General features: G+C 38.9%; 1 protein-coding gene across 2 annotated transcripts in view; it reads right to left on the bottom strand.

Moving 5' to 3' along the window:
* The window catches only part of LOC138317988 (regulator of G-protein signaling 7-like), a 58,744-nt gene that overhangs the window by 5,422 nt on the left and 33,574 nt on the right, over positions 1-19,748 (bottom strand). For both annotated transcript variants that reach the window (XM_069259994.1, XM_069259995.1), the window contains exon 3: positions 9,408-9,504. In XM_069259994.1, the coding sequence (XP_069116095.1) occupies positions 9,408-9,504 (97 nt within the window). The remainder of the gene's footprint in view (positions 1-9,407; positions 9,505-19,748) is intronic.

Below are 19,748 nucleotides of genomic sequence, written 5' to 3'. Positions count from 1 at the left end.
GAGAGGGAGTATCTCCCAAGCATCCCATGTGATGATGAGAGGGAGTATCTCCCAAGCATCCCATGTGATGAGAGGAGTGAAGCATCCCATGTGAGAGGGGAGTATCTCCCAAGCATCCCATGTGATGATGAGAGGGAGTATCTCCCAAGCATCCCATGTGATGATGAGAGGGAGTATCTCCCAAGCATCCCATGTGACGATGAGAGGGAGTATCTCCCAAGCATCCCATGTGATGATGAGAGGGAGTATCTCCCAAGCATCCCATGTGATGATGAGAGGGAGTATCTCCCAAGCATCCCATGTGATGATGAGAGGGAGTATCTCCCAAGCATCCCATGTGATGATGAGAGGGAGTATCTCCCAAGCATCCCATGTGATGATGAGAGGGGAGTATCTCCCAAGCATCCCATGTGATGATGAGAGGGAGTATCTCCCAAGCATCCCATGTGACGATGAGAGGGAGTATCTCGCAAGCATCTCATGTGATGATGAGAGGGAGTATCTCCCAAGCATCCCATGTGATGATGAGAGGGAGTATCTCCCAAGCATCCCATGTGATGATGAGAGGGAGTATCTCCCAAGCATCTCATGTGATGATGAGAGGGAGTATCTCGCAAGCATCCCATGTGATGATGAGAGGGAGTATCTCCCAAGCATCCCATGTGATGATGAGAGGGAGTATCTCCCAAGCAAGCATCCCATGTGATGAAGAGAGGGAGTATCTCGCAAGCATCCCATGTGATGATGAGAGGGAGTATCTCCCAAGCATCCCATGTGATGATGAGAGGGAGTATCTCCCAAGCATCCCATGTGATGATGAGAGGGAGTATCTCCCAAGCATCCCATGTGATGATGAGAGGGAGTATCTCCCAAGCATCCCATGTGATGATGAGAGGGAGTATCTCCCAAGCATCCCATGTGATGATGAGAGGGAGTATCTCCCAAGCATCCCATGTGATGATGAGAGGGATATCTCCCAAGCATCCCATGTGATGATGAGAGGGAGTATCTCCCAAGCATCCCATGTGATGATGAGAGGGAGTATCTCCCAAGCATCCATGTGATGATGAGAGGGAGTATCTCCCAAGCATCCCATGTGATGATGAGAGGGAGTATCTCCCAAGCATCCCATGTGATGATGAGAGGGAGTATCTCCCAAGCATCCCATGTGATGATGAGAGGGAGTATCTCCAAGCATCCCATGTGATGATGAGAGGGAGTATCTCCCAAGCATCCCATGTGATGATGAGAGGGAGTATCTCCCAAGCATCCCATGTGATGATGAGAGGGAGTATCTCCCAAGCATCCCATGTGATGATGAGAGGGAGTATCTCCCAAGCATCCCATGTGATGATGAGAGGGAGTATCTCCCAAGCGTCCCATGTGATGATGAGAGGGAGTATCTCCCAAGCATCCCATGTGATGATGAGAGGGAGTATCTCCCAAGCATCCCATGTGATGATGAGAGGGAGTATCTCCCAAGCATCCCATGTGATGATGAGAGGGAGTATCTCCCAAGCGTCCCATGTGATGATGAGAGGGAGTATCTCCCAAGCATCCCATGTGATGATGAGAGGGAGTATCTCCCAAGCATCCCATGTGATGATGAGAGGGAGTATCTCACAAGCATCCCATGTGATGATGAGAGGGAGTATCTCCCAAGCATCCCATGTGATGATGAGAGGGATATCTCCAAAGCATCTCATGTGATGATGAGAGGGAGTATCTCCCAAGTTTCCCATGTGATGATGAGAGGGAGTCCGTGTAATGATAGTTGAAGGCTTTGAAGGCTTCATGGTTACATTAACACTTCTCGCTCCACAAGGTCAAGACCCATGATCTGTTAAGGTCAAAATACACTCCATGTGCAAGACCCCTAATCACAGGTCAGCCTACTCAAGGCACTGCAACATGTCCATCAATAAGGAGATAAATGCAGGGCTGTATGGAAGAGAATCAAAGAATGGAGCTTGTCAAGTGCGCATACAAGATTACTATAGTGGAACCCAGTTATACTAAAGTTCATTGTGGATGTTAACATGACTAACTTTTGCTGCAAGTCGTACTTTAGATTTCAACTGTTATATATGCTTATATCGTCAACTACTTCTACCTTGAATTCTAGCATCACCCAGCACTTATAACTATCAATATAGGTGTCGACATTTCATCTCCTTATGGTCCACACAGAATTTTATACCTATTTTTTAGATATTGGACCTCCTAAATGCAAACATCCCTAGTAAGGCCAAGGAATAGGGTCTGTTGATTCCTGTTTATTATAGTGTCAAAGGTGAAAAGAATAATGTCAATTAACCTATTTTGTCCACCACAATGGCCATTGCCTTGATTCACAATTTACTAAACCAATGATCAAATCGTATTTCAATATTCTCTTTATAGATTGAGAATATTATTTCCTGGACTTTTAAGCATCCCTGGTATCAATGGATGGTACTACTGTACACTTAATAAGATGATTCAGGTAGATGAATTGGAACCATAAGTTAATGGTCAAAATAAATATAATGTTAACATGACCTAATAGACTTGCCCACTTGACCTAGAGAAGAGAAACAATACTCATAATATGTAAAGATAAGTACAGACAGATACCAAATAAGACCAAATTACAATCCCACAGGCTGCATTCCCCGGAACTAACAACTACCTCTATGGAAGGTCTGGCTTCAGATGGGCTAGCATACATAGCATCCATAATAATGCAGATGCACACATTTCCGTTCAGATTGAAGTCATATTGACCATAGCGTCTGAAGTATATATACCAAAGGTTTTATCTACGTAAACACGGAGGCCACTTTACATAGACTAGCCCAGTGATTACTCTATCAGCAGTCTACTCCGGACCCGTAATCACAGCAACCCACCGCTGTTTACCTTATAATGGTAAGTGTGCAGTAGCCATTGTTGGTGCTCCTGAAAAAGGTCTCCCTTCAATCATTGTCCATCACTATAAATCTACTGTATTTTCCCTAATAAGGGCACCGGACGCAGGTAATTGGCCGAGGGGGGAGGGGGAGCCGTTATTTGAGACAATTCTTAGATGTTTTTTCTTTTTCTGAAACAGACTATAGTCATATTGCTTTTATTTTTGTATTTTTCGGAAACTTACTATAATAAACTGATGTTTTTTAAAGATGCTCCACGTCTGATAATGATATTTTTTCACTATCAAAAACACGAGCAGACGATTTTAGTATTTTTCTTCAGTTACAAAAGTTACTTACTTTACACCATTACCACCATTTAAAAGTTTGAGCTTCTAATTTTACTTCAAGTTAAAGTTACAAAAAATAATTAATAGCATCCCGAAAAAAAAATCTGTGGCTCTATATCCTATATGGAATTAAGTACTGAATTGCACATGCGCTAAGGACAAAATAAATTATTTTATTATTATTTTTTGTGTTAATTAGACATATATATATACACGATTAAACACCAATTATTGTTCAAGTGATTAATATCATTTATGCTCTGTCGGCGGTGGAGCATCTTTAAGTCAAGTAAGTATTGAAATTACATAATTTATACAGAAACGTATGCACCAGAAAGTATTTAACATTGGTTAAATGTGTCTGTTTCACAGAAATTTGGCAATTCATGCTAGGTCCTGTTTGTTTACCATGTGTACACAAAATGGTGGACAGTGCTTTCAATTGCCACTTTAGTTTTGTGGCAGATGGGAAACATCGACAAGAACACACAATAAAACGCTTAGAAATTATAACATTCCTATTACATGTATTTAGGAACCTTTACCATTAGATATACATAAAGTATTCATATAACTTGTATTGACATCGCTAAAATGTTGTTGCCATTTTGTGTTCATCATGCTCATCCACACACGTGTGTGGGACATTGAAGTGACATGCTTTTTTTGAATATGGCGATCTCACTTTTTCTATGTGTAAACACTCGGCAAACATGCAGTAATTCTTATACAAGATGATATAGATATATCAAGCATCAAACTGATGTGAAACAGTATTTTATAATGCACTTGCAAAGATAAATTGTCAGTCTGCCACAAAATTCAGCAAAAAACATTGGGGTGCCCTTATTAGAGGAGGCACTCTTAATAGGGAAAATACAGTAAAAGTAGTTAGTATACATAACAAAAGAACATCATAAAATTCTGATAAACTGTGATGTTATATATATTAAGAACCTTCATTAAGCACAAAATCACCATGAAGCTTTACCAATTTCTGGGTCACAATGAAGTTGTTGAAGTTTAAAGCAATTCCTTCAATTTTTGAAGCATATGTAGCAGTCAATGAAGGCTTTGAAGGCTTCCAAGTCAAGAAAATTCTAAGAACCACATATTGGTACCGAATGATTTTAAAAGCATTTTAATTTTGAGAACCACTTGCAAATGTATATGATGCAAGCTCACCAGCATTATTTCTCTGTTTTAAAACAGCCTCGTATAAACCTACATTTATTACACTAGATATGGCTTGTTAGTATAAACAGAAGTTTACAGAATATGCCAACACCCTGTCAGCCAAAATTTAAACAGCATGTCATATGTACAAACAACACACCATATTATCAAACAGTCTGTCAACCAATGAACATTATGTAAATACACAATGACTGCAATGCCCAAGGTTTTCAAATTTTGTTTTCTACTTAAGTTTTTCCATTGTACAGATTTTATATTATTTAATACCAAGGTAAATACCATAGTCTACATAAAATATCATTGTTACAGAAGAGGAAAAACAACTTTTTCAGAGAAGGATCCAAAACTCAGAATCTTCAAAACTTGGTTGGTGGCTTCTAAATGTTGTGTTTAGTCATGATAAATGACATTCAGCTCGATGATCAATGACATTCAGCCCAATGATCAATGACATTCAGCTTGATGATAAATGATATTCAGTCCCATGATCAATGACATTCAGCTTGATGATAAATGATATTCAGTCCCATGATCAATGACATTCAACTCCATGATCAATGACAATCAGCTCCATTACCAATGACATTCAGCTTCTTGATCAATGACATTCAGACCCTTGGGCAATTGCATTCAGGTCCATGATTAATAACATTCAGCTCCTTGATCAATGACAACATTCAGCACCATGATCAATGACATTCAGCTTGATGATAAATGATATTCAGTCCCCGATGATCAATGACATTCAGCTTGATGATAAATGATATTCAGTCCCATGATCAATGACATTCAACTCCATAATCAATGACATTCAGCTCCATGATCAATGACTTTCTACTACATGATCAATGACATTCAAATCTATTATCAATGACAATGACTTTCTATACATGATCAATCAAGCTCCATAATCAATGACTCAGCTCTTTGATCATTTCTACTACATGATCAATGACAACATTCATCAATGACCATGATCAATGACAACATTCAACTCAGCTCCATTATCAAAGACATTCAGCTTCTTGATCAATGACATTCAGACCCTGGGGCAATTGCATTCAGGTCCATGATTAATAACACTCAGCTCCATGATCAATGACATTCAACTCCATTATCAATGACAACATTCAGCACCATGATCAATGACTTTCTACTACATGATCAATGACATTCAACTCCATTATCAATGACAACATTCAGCTCTTTGATCAATGACTTTCAACTCCATAATCAATGACATTCAGCTCCATAATCAATGACATTCAGCTCCATGATCAATGACATTCATCTCCTTGATCAATGACAACATTCAGCTCATTGATCAATGACATTCAGCTCCATGATCAATGACTTTCAACTCCATGATCAATGACATTCATCTCCTTGATCAATGACAACATTCAGCTCTTTGATCAATGACATTCAGCTCCATGATCAATGACTTTCAACTCCATTATCAATGGCATTCAACTCCATATTCAATGATATTCAGCTCCATGATCAATGACATTCAAATTTCTACAGTTTTTAATGGCATACTTCAAAATATGATCTTCAAAAACACCATTACTGATGGCAGTATTGTAGAAAAGACACCAAATCAACAATGTATAGAGACAGGAAATCTAAAGGGATACTGACATCTATTTGCTTAAGAGGACTTTTTAAACCTGCCTACAGGTAGATTCAAGGTGGAACCAACATGCTCAAAAGTTGTTTGGCTGGAGATCTGGCTATGAATGTACTAAGAGAGTGATTCGTATATTTAGGTTTTGTAGTTTTTAAAAGATGTCCCAATGTACTAGATTAACAAGTGATGTTATTGACAGCTATATCTTCATAAATATTGCCATTGAGTCAGGAAAGAGAGACAAATGTTATATGAGAGGATGTAAACATTTCCTGTTGAAGAAGCAGACTGATTCTGTGTTTATGCAGTGTTGAATGTGATTGCCTGCAGTGGGAAATGTGTTAAACAATACCTTCCTGTGTTAACATAAACATGGTCAGGTGTTCTCTTACACCATCTCTTGCAGGCCTATTCTCATCTCGGCTCCAACAGGAAGTCAATACCAAGGTCATCAAAGGTCATTGGAATAAGTATTATAAAACATCTTACAAGGGAATAAAAACCACTGTTATTAAAAGGTCTGTGAAATTAGGATTAAAACATCTTACTAGTAGGTATATTTAAGGTCATCAATTCAATGTCATCAAAGCAGAATATATGACATCACAGAGCAATCCAAGGTTGAAAAAACTCATTTATATTATAGGAATCATAAAACCTCCTCCAGGCTAGCTCTGTCCGTTTTGATATTTCCAAGCAGCCTCGCATTCAAAGAGTTAGGCGAACTTATTGTAAGAACTGTGCTAAAATCACATGGGTCTTTTCCATACTTTCATTATGGTCAAAACTGGACAACAAAAGCAGAATTTGACTGTCATTTTGATATGTAAGGACTTTAGGGAGGCCAAGGAATCCATTAAGACAGGTTTTCTCTGCACGACTATTCACTTTCAGTAACATCGCCATTGATTGGCTGTAGGACTCTGGGGTTTTCAATGACAGCTTCCATTTTACTAAAGAGAACTGGCCTTATGTGAAGCTGAATTTCAAATACACAATGAGAGAGCATAACAGATGCATTTTGCTTGCTTGTATTATTTTCTGTTTTTTTCTTCATGTACTCTGGAAACTGACAATATACTACAGGTAAGAAATAAAAAAGAAAATATCAAAATAGAATGGTTGGTAAAAGTAGCAATGAGATATCAGGAATAATGAAGAACCCCCTGCCATATGGAATTTTCATCCCCCATTAGATATGCACCTGGGTGAGCATTTCATGGATATGAACATTTTATAGGGCACCATAAGTTTTTAACCATATGTATGGAAAGATAGACATTAAGTCATACAAGATTACATTAAATGTATACCTAAAACAGTCCTTATCTCATATTAAGTTGTGTCCTGCTAATAAATCATTAACATATCTTCTGTTTTAAACTTGTTTTTATTGGCATAAGGAACCATGCTATTGGCAAAGTTTGAAAGTCAATGTTAACTCCCATCAAACAAAGATGTCTGCCGTGGGGAACATGGTGCCAAATCCTGTATTCTATATCAACAGCTTACCTCAAGCTGTGTATTTATAACTACACCTGGACTAACTTAGCATTCACATTGCCAAATGTACTGATCACACATTTAAACATGTGTGTATAATTAATAAATGAAAGGTAAAAACCCAAAAAATTCCTGCCATCAAAAGGAACTTGTTGTGTGAAAGCATACATAGTTTGATTTTAATTTCAATACTTTACTGACAGAGATCAGGCATATCTGACATATGGCATGATCTTCTTGCTCATTTTAACAGCATATGTTTACATTAAGTTCAAAGTTATGATGTCAATATTCTGAGTTTCTATGACATTTTCAAATCTTTTGTATCTCGTTTGCATGAGTCCCCTGGGAGCTTATATTATGGGGGTTGAACATAGTTATGAGTGGACAAACATACAGTTCTAGATCTGCACTAAATAGTGTAAGGTATTTAGGGATACTAATAACTAAAAAAATATACATCTTTCTGTTCTGATATATTTCAATATTGCAGATTGTAAAACTCGGGCTTGTTGTCGAGTCAGCTGGAGTCTGTAAGTGGAGGGACTTATCAGATTACCACTGATGATAATGTCCAATTATACAACGCCATGTATTAAAACAGAACATGACATTTAGCTAATGTGACATTGTACCAAGTTTGTAGAGTAATTAGCATTTGAACACTAATCTAAGCCACGACTTTTCCCAGTAGGATAAAAAACTGTCCACCAATTAACAACGGTAAAATGTCAAACTCATGTCACACTATGCTGCAGCCGAATTCAGTGGGCAGTCGATGCCAAATAACTTCATTAAGATCCATAGTTATTGAATATGAGAGGGAGATATTATGAGCTGCAGGCATAATAATCACTAAGGAGAATTTTTTTTAAAATCAACATTATCTTTGGACATGCTATATGATTATGCAGCATGCGTGATGTACGAATTGTCTAGCACTGGTTGGATGCTGAAGATGCTCTAGAACTCTGAATCATACAAGAGCAGCTTAATCTACAAACGCTCATCAGCGTACACAGCTACAAAGAAAGTGGTGTTCTCAAAGGAATTTCATCCACGGCATTCCAGAGATTTGATACTTCAAACACAGATAATATGATGCAATCTTTGCATCATGGCAGAAATATTAATAAAAATTATGTATTACAGTAGACCCATCACAAACCTATCAGTTCTTAACTCAAACATTTGATAAACATTTTGTATACGATACATAAGTAAGTTTAGCAGATGATGCATTGTAATATCAGTTGTATCTTCAGTGGATACCTCATTAGTTCAGACAAACGTTAAATACCAATAAAAAATGTCCAGATATCCTCAATTTGTGAGTTTCTAAAATAATTTTGATATTAGCTCAGGTTTTGCATGTAAATAAAAATATATAAGCACTCTGTCAATATTTTAGTAGTACATGTTTTCAAGTTAACTGAATTCAGATTCACAACATTCCTTGGAAATTCCTTTACTTAAATTCTCTATAGGAAAGCATCACAGAAGTTGAGGAAAATCTTATGTTAAGTAACTTTCCTTGACTTTTGCAGTGCTTTTCTTAAGTCTAAGTTAATCTAAGTTAAGGAGAAATTGTTCATGAAAATGGACCATGTTACAGCTAAAAGTGTAGGCCATTCATAAGCTGAATGAAACAAATACAGTACACCTATGCTTAGTTTGATTTCAATAAGCAAAAGTTTACTGTAAGAACCAGAACCCACTATTGCATTAAACCATTCCCCCCTGAAAATGCATATAAATTCTTCTTGTTCAAAGGCTGGATTAATCCATTTTGGAATTACAGGGGTGAGTGAATTAACAAGTTCCTGTTCTCACCTGTAAACACACTTGGCACTTTGGACATAAAGCTCTTGACCGTCCGGACAGGCACACCTGTACTCTCATCCTGCATCCGATCTACTATAGACTCCATCTGTAAAACAATAAGCAAGTCATTATTACAGTGTAACAGGAGAGGAGAATATGTAGCGGCCAGACTGGGATTCGAACCCGGGAACCTCCGAAACACTAGCCGAGTGCTCTGCAGACTGAGCTACCTGGTCACCGATGATCACCCAGTCAAATCCCGCTACACTCCTCCCTCCTTTCTCGAAGTCTTCGCCCTCGAAATCACACGAGACCCTTCCAAACACCACTACAGTGGGTTATTTAGTTGGGCGCCAATTTTGTAACAGGAGAGGAGAAAATGTAGCGGCCAGACTGGATTCGAACCCAGAACCCTCCGAAACACTAGCCGAGTGCTCTACCGACTGAGCTACCTGGTCACCGATGATCGACCCATTCCAATCCCGCTACAACAGTATAACATAAACCAGAGCTGTTTGTGAAACAGCAAAGCTCGTCTCTGGCAGCATCTTATATTAGTTATAACCATGCAAAGACATCTTTGCAAATTGGGCCTCTTAAAGTTCTAAAATATTTGTGGTTCTCCTGATTTTTGTAAATTTTAGCTGAAAAGAAATTTTTTTGAAGGAGTAATGATATTTTCATTAGTCAGTTTATCTTGGCAATTATTGCTATCTAGCATCTTCATTACTTTCCAATTTAAATAAAAACAACTTTACTTATTGCACATGTATATAGATATATGACGCATTTGTACGTAGTTTTGCTACATAATTCTGTTGGTGGTCTTAAGAATCAATGCTAAGGTCTAAGAGTGATGGAGGTCTAGAAGCAGGGCTGTATATATGTGGTCTACAAGTCTATTGCTTGTCCAGGAGCAGTGCTTCAGTCTATATGCATGTTGGTGGTCTCAGTAGCAGCAGGGCTGCTGATTATCGACCTATTTGTGGTCTAGGAGCAGTGCTCCAGTCTATATGTATGTCAGTCGTCTCAGTAGCAGCAGGGCTGCTGACTACATACCTGTTTGTGGTCTAGGAGCAGTGCTCCAGTCTATATGTATGTTGGTGGTCTGGGTAGCAGCTGGGCTGCTGACTAGAGACCTGTTTGTGGTCTAGGAGCAGTGCTCCAGTCTATATGTATGTTGGTGTCTCGTAGCAGCAGGCTGTGACTACAGACCATTTGTGGTCTCGGTAGCAGCAGGGCTGCTGACTACAGACCTGTTTGTGGTCTAGGAGCAGTGCTCCAGTCTATATGTATGTCAGTCGTCTCAGTAGCAGCAGGCTGCTGACTAAGACTGTTTGGGTCTAGGAGCATGCTTCAGTCTATATGTATGTTGGTGTCTCGAGCAGGGCTGTCACATACCTGTTTGTGGTCTAGGAGCATTGCTCCTGTCTATATGTATGTTGGTGGTCTCAGTAGCAGCTGGGCTGCTGACTACATACCTGTTTGTGGTCAAGGAGCAGTGCTCCAGTCTATATGTATGTTTATGGTCTGGGTAGCAGCAGGGCTGCTGACTAGAGACCTGTTTGTGGTCTAGGAGCATTGCTCCAGTCTATATGTATGTTGGTGGTCTCTGTAGCAGCAGGGCTGCTGACTAGAGACCTGTTTGTGGTCTAGGAGCATTGCTCCAGTCTATATGTATGTTGGTGGTCTCTGTAGCAGCAGGGCTGCTGACTAGAGACCTGTCTGTGGTCTAGGAGAAGTGCTCCAGTCTATATGTATATTGGTGGTCTCGGTAGCAGCTGGGCTGCTGACTAGAGACCTGTTTGTGGTCTAGGAGCAGTGCTCCAGTCTATATGTATGTTGGTGGTCTCGGTAGCAGCTGGGCTGCTGACTAGATACCTGTTTGTGGTCTAGGAGCAGTGCTCCAGTCTATATGTATGTTGGTGGTCTCAGTAGCAGCAGGGCTGCCGACTAGGGACCTGTTTGTGGTTTAGGAGCAGTACTCCAGTCTATATGTATGTTGGCGGTCTCGGTAGCAGCAGGGCTGCTGACTATAGACCTGTTTGTGGTCTAGGAGCAGTGCTCCAGTCTATATGTATGTTGGTGGTCTCGGTAGCAGCAGGGCTGCTGACTAGAGACCTGTTTGTGGTCTAGGAGCAGTGCTCCAGTCTATATGTATGTTGGTGGTCTCGGTATTCCTATAACAGATCACTTGTACTTGTAACTAACTGTGACACTCATTTCATTACAGCACCACATTATTACAAGTTTAGGCCCGATAAGAGTACTATAATACAAGCCCTCATTAATTTACCAATTTCCTCCCAATTTTCACACCATCTTTATATAGGGGTCTGCTGTCGATGTGAAACATGTACTTTGAGCAATTGCCTGTAACAGCGGTATTTGTTATTGAATTACAAGGCTTGTTCCAACGTTATACAGTACAGCTATTATGATGGCCTGATAGGTGGAAGGACAAACTAAAAGGATAACACTATCATAATTGCACTCTGTTACTGAAAGTATCACTATATTATCTGACATCCTAAGACTCTTTTTCATCACAATGCATATGGCTTTATATTATTACAGATCTTGTCATTTTGTTTATATTGTAGATAACATAATTACCATTTATATGTTCTTCTTCATTTTTTTTTTATGTTTTTTTTTTTTTTTTTTATTTTAGAATTATTTTAATTTTTAGATATTTACAAAATTTGCATGATCAAATGATTGGTATAAAAAGTTTTGTAGTTGATAGAATTGTTACCCTTAAATTAATGATAATTCTCACTTCCATTGCGATTAGTATTGTTTCATTGTAAAAATTCTGCCTTTTTCTGCAATTTACTTCCTGAAACAATATTATACTGATGTACATAGTCAAAGCATTGACAGACTGATGGCACAGGTTTTAATCTGTTCATATTTTTACTGTAAAAGTTAACTTTGTGTCAAGATCTCTTACTCCATCAGCAGTGGCCTGAACAAGGAAAGTGCCATGTCAATTCCATGACAGACTGTTAAAATACTGGTATTATTCTTTCACAGAAAATTTGTAAAAGCCTTGGAGTTTGTCTAAGAAGCGTTATCTTCTTTATCTATAGAGCCATCAAAGTAACAAACCCATGACATTAGGTAACACATTCCGTCAAGGACAACAACTTAATTTTGATACATTTACGTTACAAATAAACAAGTTTGTGATTAAGATGAATTGATCTGATGTGGAAATTTTAAAAATGATTTTGAATTAAACAGCTACAATAGTTAATAATGCTGCCACAACACCCAGCTTCTATCAGTAGTTTGTTGCTGTGCTTTCAAATTTATATTACATGGGCGAGCAAGTAGCGACAAATTGCAAAACACCTCTTTTCAAAATATCTGTCATGAAATCAATGCCACAATTAGGCATTTCAATCCTCCACGACAAGTGGCTGGCTCCCATGTTGACAATTTAAAGGCAGGGCCAAAGGAATGTACCAATCAATCAATACTACATGTGTTATTCATGGCTTCACCCACTGAAATATTCCAATGTCAAAATCCAGGAACTTCTCATGATCACACACCCAAGTATTCCGGTGTCAAAAACAATGGCTTCCCATACTCTAGTCTATCAGCATCACATCTTTAAGCAAATCTTTTGGCATCAACAACAAGAAAACTCCACACCCAAGATTCTGATGTAAGGCTCCAACACCATCAACTGTTAACACTTTTAACAGTCAAAATGAACTCGGGAAGAAAAGAAACTGGGATATCAGCTAGGTCATTTGTTTATTTTAGCATTGGCTGCTCCAAAGAAACAGGAGACAAAGTGAAAAGCCAAAAGAACAACTCAAAAGAATATAAAGATATTTCTGCAGTCAAATGTTGATCCCTACTATACCTCCTCATTAGTTGTTGTCCCAATATTGCGGTGCCACACAAAAGAATCAGCCATTATTTGAGGCCTTCATATTAAAGTACAAGAACTCTTTTTTTGGAGGGGTGGACCAATTAAAGGTGAATTTTTATCTGTATGTTTGATATGTAATGCTGACTGAAACCTTATAAACATCCAGGAATGGTGGGAATAAGTGAAATAGGCTGACAGTAAAGAGCACTGGATGTGTACAAGATCAATAAAGACTGAACTATGTGGAGGGATGAAGATACATGAGCACAGTGCCAGGAAATAAGGCAAAAGGAAAGTCCCCAACCTAGGGTATGGAGTAAGGGTGGGGTGTGAGGATAGTGTCAATATGGCACCAACCTGGAGTATGGTGATGGGGTGGGGTGTGAGGATAGTGTCAATATGGCACCAACCTGGAGTATGGAGTGGGGGTGGGGTGTGAGGATAGTGTCGAAATGGCACCAACCTGGAGTATGGAGTGGGGGTGGGGTGTGAGGATACTGTCGAAATGGCACCAACCTGGAGTATTGAGTGGGGGTTGAATGTGAGGATACTGTCAATATGGCACCAACCTGGAGTATGGAGTGGGGGTGGGGTGTGAGGATAGTATTGATATGGCACCAACCTGGAGTATGGAGTGGGGGTGGGTGTTAGGATACTGTCGAAATGGCACCAACCTGGAGTATGGAGTGGGGGTTGGATGTGAGGATACTGTCAATATGGCACCAACCTGGAGTATGGAGTGGAGGTGGGGTGTGAGGATAGTGTTGCTATGGCACCGACCTGGAGTATGGAGTGGAGGTGGTGGGTGAGGATAGTGTTGCTATGGCACCAACCTGGAGTATGGAGTGGGGTTGGGGTGTTAGGATACTGTCCAAATGGTACCAACCTGGAGTATGGAGTGGGGGTTGGGTGTGAGGATGCTGTCGATATGGCACCAACCTGGAGTATGGAGTGGAGGTGGGGTGTGAGGATAGTGTCAATATGTCACCAACCTGGAGTATGAAGTGGGGGTTGGGTGTGAGGATACTGTCAATATGGCACCAACCTGGAGTATGGAGTGGGGGTTGGGTGTGAGGATACTGTTGATATGGCACCAACCTGCAGTATGGAGTGGAGGTGGGGTGTGTGGATAGTGTTACTATGGCACCAACCTGGAGTATGGAGTGGAGGTGGGGGTGAGGATAGTGTTGATATGGCACCAACATGGAGTATGGAGTGGAGGTGGGGGATGAGGATAGTGTCTATATGGCACCAACCTGGAGTATGGAGTGGGGTTGGTGTGTGAGAATAGTGTTGCTATGGCACCAACCTGGAGTATGGAGTGGAGGTGGGGGATGAAGATAGTGTCTATATGGCACCAACCTGGAGTATGGAGTGGGGTTGGGGTGTGAGGATAGTGTTGCTATGGCACCAACCTGGAGTATGGAGTGGAGGTGGGGTGTGAGGATAGTGTTGCTATGGCACCAACCTGGAGTATGGAGTGGACGTGGGGGCGAGGATAGTGTTGATATGGCACCAACCTGGAGTATGGAGTGGACGTGGGGGCGAGGATAGTGTCATTATGGCACCAACCTGGAGTATGGAGTAGGGGTGGGGTGTGAGGATAGTGTCATTATGGCACCAACCTGGAGTATGGAGTTAGGGTGAGGTGTGCAGAAAAGTCAGAGCACCCAGAGAAAATCACCCAACCACAGTCAGAAACTGGTATCACCCCACATGGGATTCAAACACATGATTCAGAGATGGAGGACTTGTGGTGATGTGGTGAGACACCTTAAGCACTCGACCACCATGGCCCTGAACAAGTCAAACATCATCGATGGAATACAATTGATCACACCTGGGGGTATATTCTATAAGTTAAGAATTCAAATTATATTAAACTTTTATGGAAAGTATAGAAGTAACCTTTCAACTCAAATCCTGGGGAATTGGTACCTTCAATGGGCTCGAATCTACATTCCTGAAATCACGAAAAGATGTAGAGATCACTTGCTTAGTAATTCAGATTTATTCCTGGAAATAGTCTCCCACAGAAAAACAGTTTCATCAAATTAAATTCTCTCCCTATGGCTGTAAAAGAAATTAAGTTTACATTATAAGACAGCAGTAATGTATGGAGATCTGTAATGGTTAAACTAAGCAATGCAAGACAACCACATGGGAAAAGTAGAAAGAATAATAAATATTAACAGATACTTCACAGAGAAATATCAACCTTAGGAAAAATGGCTTCAGTCAAGTTCAGTTTGGAAACTTCTAACTTTTTTTTCACAACATACATATAATAATCAATAATGGATTCAGATCAACTGAAAATTTTATCATTCGCAAATTCTGATCATGCAATGTTATCATTAATTAAAAGTATATATGTACTTAAGTTAAAACACACTACGGCTCGTTCTAATTCAACTGAACCTTTATAATGAAGGACGGAGGAATACTCAATATTAATTATTCATTTTTTGAAACATGAGCTGATCAATCATTCCAATTAGCAGTATCAATTTACCGGTAGAAAATTTACTCCACAAGAAAAATTGATGATCCTGTTGCTGATTTAATTTACATCAAACAAAGCGAAGCTCCACAGGGTGCTAGCATACCGTAGGCCATCAAAAAGACAAACAGTCCCCCCTGGGAAATACACAGATGGTATTGAACACAAATTGACAAACATCAGATTCAGACTTTTAAGTGATTTTCTTTCCTACTTTCCAAGCATTCCATCACACATCTTTGTCGAAAAGATGGGGAAAGAAAACAGAGTTTTGATAAAAAAATAACAAAAGTCAGGAACAGAAAAAAAGTAAATACAGAGGACTCCACATAATCGAATAACGGTTATTCGAATATTTCGGTTATTTGCATAAAATTCTGCGGTCCCGATTTTTTCCTTCTTTATCTTTGTTTTTCAACTCCGTGTATTTGCATAGACTTTTACATGACCTCCGGTTATTTGAATAAAATATTTGGGAAATTCTAAAAATAAAATCGAATATTTTTCAATTTTGCAATATATTTTTAGCGAAATTCGCCGATATATGTTTCAAGATACTTCGCTTTTACTAGAAATCATCCTGGTAACAGATTAACGTTATAGTATGGCTTGTTATTTTATGCATGAATCTGCAAAGGTATTCGACGCTGTTACGATTTACATCAGCAGGGGTTGATCATAACTTTAGTATATTCACTGACTCAAGCATCTAATTAAAGCATTTGCATTTTCAAATATGTTTATTTATTAACGTAACGTACCTTAGTTCGCGATCGGTTGGAGAAACCATGCTTCCTTACAACAATCGCCATTCATGAGTAGTCTCGTTCAACCAGAGTCTTGTTGACTACGACAGACATGTGCGTATCAAGCGTCTCGTTGAACGAGACATAAAAGCATGCAAAGTCGGCGTGCAATGACTACCGGAAGTTTCGTACAGTATGTAAGCTTAGGATACAAAAGATACTTGCTACGTTGTTTCATTGCTACTTGAATATGCATTAATTTCTGAAATGTTATCAAGCTATTCACCGTATAGATCAACAATACAGGGAAAATTCTCAAAACACATTTAGGTCGAGTGAACGCATGGCTTCATCACCTGCCGCCATTTTCGAATTCACATACACACGTTAAAAACAACACTACTAGTTGATCGGCACTTTGAAGTTTAATCACGATCGTAAGTTCATTTTGCCAGGCAAATGTACGTAAATTTGTTTATTATTTAGGTTCAGAATTGTAGACACAAATCCAATCCTGTTTAGTAGAATCTAATTGCATTTGATATCGATCGTTTAGCTGTTTCTCAAATATTCACGTGTCGATCTAACGTAAACAAGAATCTAATATTGGAATATTTTTTGTTATTAAACAATTAAAATCGATTTACAGCTTCGAAAATAATTACTTGTTGTTCATTTTAAGTGTAAAATTTTTACGTATTTATCAAAAAAACGAAACGATATCTATTTGCCTATTCACATACATATGTGTGGGGTCAAACGGAGGTGCAAAATGTCATCTCCGCCTATTCGAATACTCCGGTTATTTGCATATTTTCTTCTGGAAAATGACCTATGCAAATAAGCGGAATCCTCTGTATCGACAAAAGAAAGACGACAAAAAAAAAAGACCAACATCAACCAGGCCTAATCATCCATTCTAAAAATTAAACCATAATTTATATATACATTTATAGAAAAGATGCTGATGGCAATCCTAACAAGTCAACCAATTTTCCCTACTATAAACACACATGTGCCTGTCTGGTCTGAATTCTCCCTGACAGATTTCCTTCCCCCACAAAGGGTACTGTAACGAGCTTGTGTGGTTAGAGCACTGCTAACAGTAGTCAGCTTCAATGTTATTGATCTGAGACGGGAGTAAAAGCCTAATAAAACATGTAATATTTTTGTATGCATCAAAGTCGGGGGTGGTGTTAGAGACATTGGTAGGATATGGTATATAGGAACAAAAAACGTCTGTAAAACATATTCGGCAGGCAACCCTTTCTCCATATGAGATTGGGATGCAACAAGGCTCTATGAGAGATTCTTCAATACAAATGTAACTCTACAATATATATGCCTTCTATTTCATGGAGAGGCCTATTTTATGGGGACCACAACAAATACATTAGATTTTATTTATTTGTTAGTGCTTTGAGTATTAAGATCAAGTCAGAATCTCCTTATAGTAGTTGCATGGTCGCTCTTTCCCACATGCCAACCACATAAGCATAGACTAGACCATTTCTTAATTCAAAGCATTGAACACACTACGGTTTTCCATTTAGACAAGCAACTATGACAGTTGAAAAATGTGAGAAAGATTGGGAAACTAGAGAAAGAGCAATTAGAATTGATATAGGCTATAGTTAATTAATGTTAAAGCAGTTTAGATGACCAGGACCACACATAGGGTCATTAGGACTCAAAGGGGTCAGGAGTGTGAAAAAGTGTCTGTGAGATGTCTATGGACAATAGTGGGAGGATGCCAGGTTCATTTAGAATAATTCAGTGTACATGTAATCTTGGTCCTGAGACAGGACAGTAGGGTCATCAAAAGACTTGTGAAGTGAAATGTAGCCACACCTCCTAAAGATGTAATTAACCAATAGAATTTGAGAATTTAGATAGATAGATTAATGACAGATATAATATGTAATGGATAATTTCCAAAAACCTGTCCATTATTAGATAGAATGGATAGTACCGAGCCTGCAGGGCGAGATAATACAATCCATTCTCTCTAATAATGAACAGTTTGAGGAATTTATCCTACTTAAAACCCATCATACGGCCACTACTCACCACCTTGCGTACCCTGTTTGAGAAATGGGACATCCAATTTCATGAATTGCACAGGTGTTCATTCACCTGTGACAAATAATGGACTAACAATGTTGAGATGCATGCACAATCATTTAGTTTTACACCTTTGGAAGTACAACAGTGTTTTTGAACATATCGGATAGTGATATTACCTTACCCGGTCGTCATTTAGGGATGTACGCAGCTGTGATTCAGATGATATAACGTTCTAACTGGAGTAATTGTTTGCCTGTTTGAAGTGACCTATTTATTCACACTAGGACAGGTGCATTGTCTAACTTTACATCAAATTAATACATACAAGCAAGGTGAGTTTTCCCTACAATTTAAACATAACTGTTTTTCCTAAAAAAATCGACCATAAGCATGTTATATATATGATAAAACAAATCCATATCTGATTGCTATGATAGCATTGCACTGGTATACTGTGAAACCTGTCTAATCCGACACCATGTGGGAGCAACTGTTCAGGGTGTTCAGGGTGTAGGAAAGTCAGATATTGTTGTATACTATTGTTTGTAGAGAAAGCAGGTGTCAGATTAGACAGGTTTCGCTCTTAAGTGTATTATGTTTAACCATAATCATCAGATTATATGTTATAAGGATTGTGAGATATCTGAGCTAAAAGACTGCATATTATCCCAACTCGGTCAAGATCTAAAATTCCTATTCCTCGTCAGTTACAAGTTTTAAAAATATGTAACAACTAATAATGCAAGACTCTAATTATGTTTTTTTTTTATTTTCAGAACAGTAACAGCTAGGAAGGGGAAGTAATAATTTCAATGGAGGAGTGAACATAAATGTAAAATTTTGGATAGTCAAATAAACATGTTTGGTTTTCCTTACAGCAGCGTTTTTTTTTCCTTTGTTCAAAATAGACTGTCCATTATTTTGGGGAATAATGGACAGTGGCCCTATAATAATGGACAGTGAGTTACATAATTGACTCCGAGGTGTCCATTATGTAATATAATGGTCATATACAACAAAGGAAACTTTACTAGCTGGGTTTTAAGAATAGGAAAGATTTAGACAGAGATAGAAGGTGATCAGAGAGAACATGTTGACAGGGGGAGAAGGTGGTCAGTGAGAACAGGTCAGGGAGAAGAGAG

Source organism: Argopecten irradians, chromosome 3 (assembly GCF_041381155.1).
Source record: "Argopecten irradians isolate NY chromosome 3, Ai_NY, whole genome shotgun sequence".
NCBI classification, from domain to species: Eukaryota; Metazoa; Mollusca; class Bivalvia; order Pectinida; family Pectinidae; genus Argopecten; species Argopecten irradians.
This window is presented reverse-complemented; position numbering and strand designations above follow the sequence as displayed.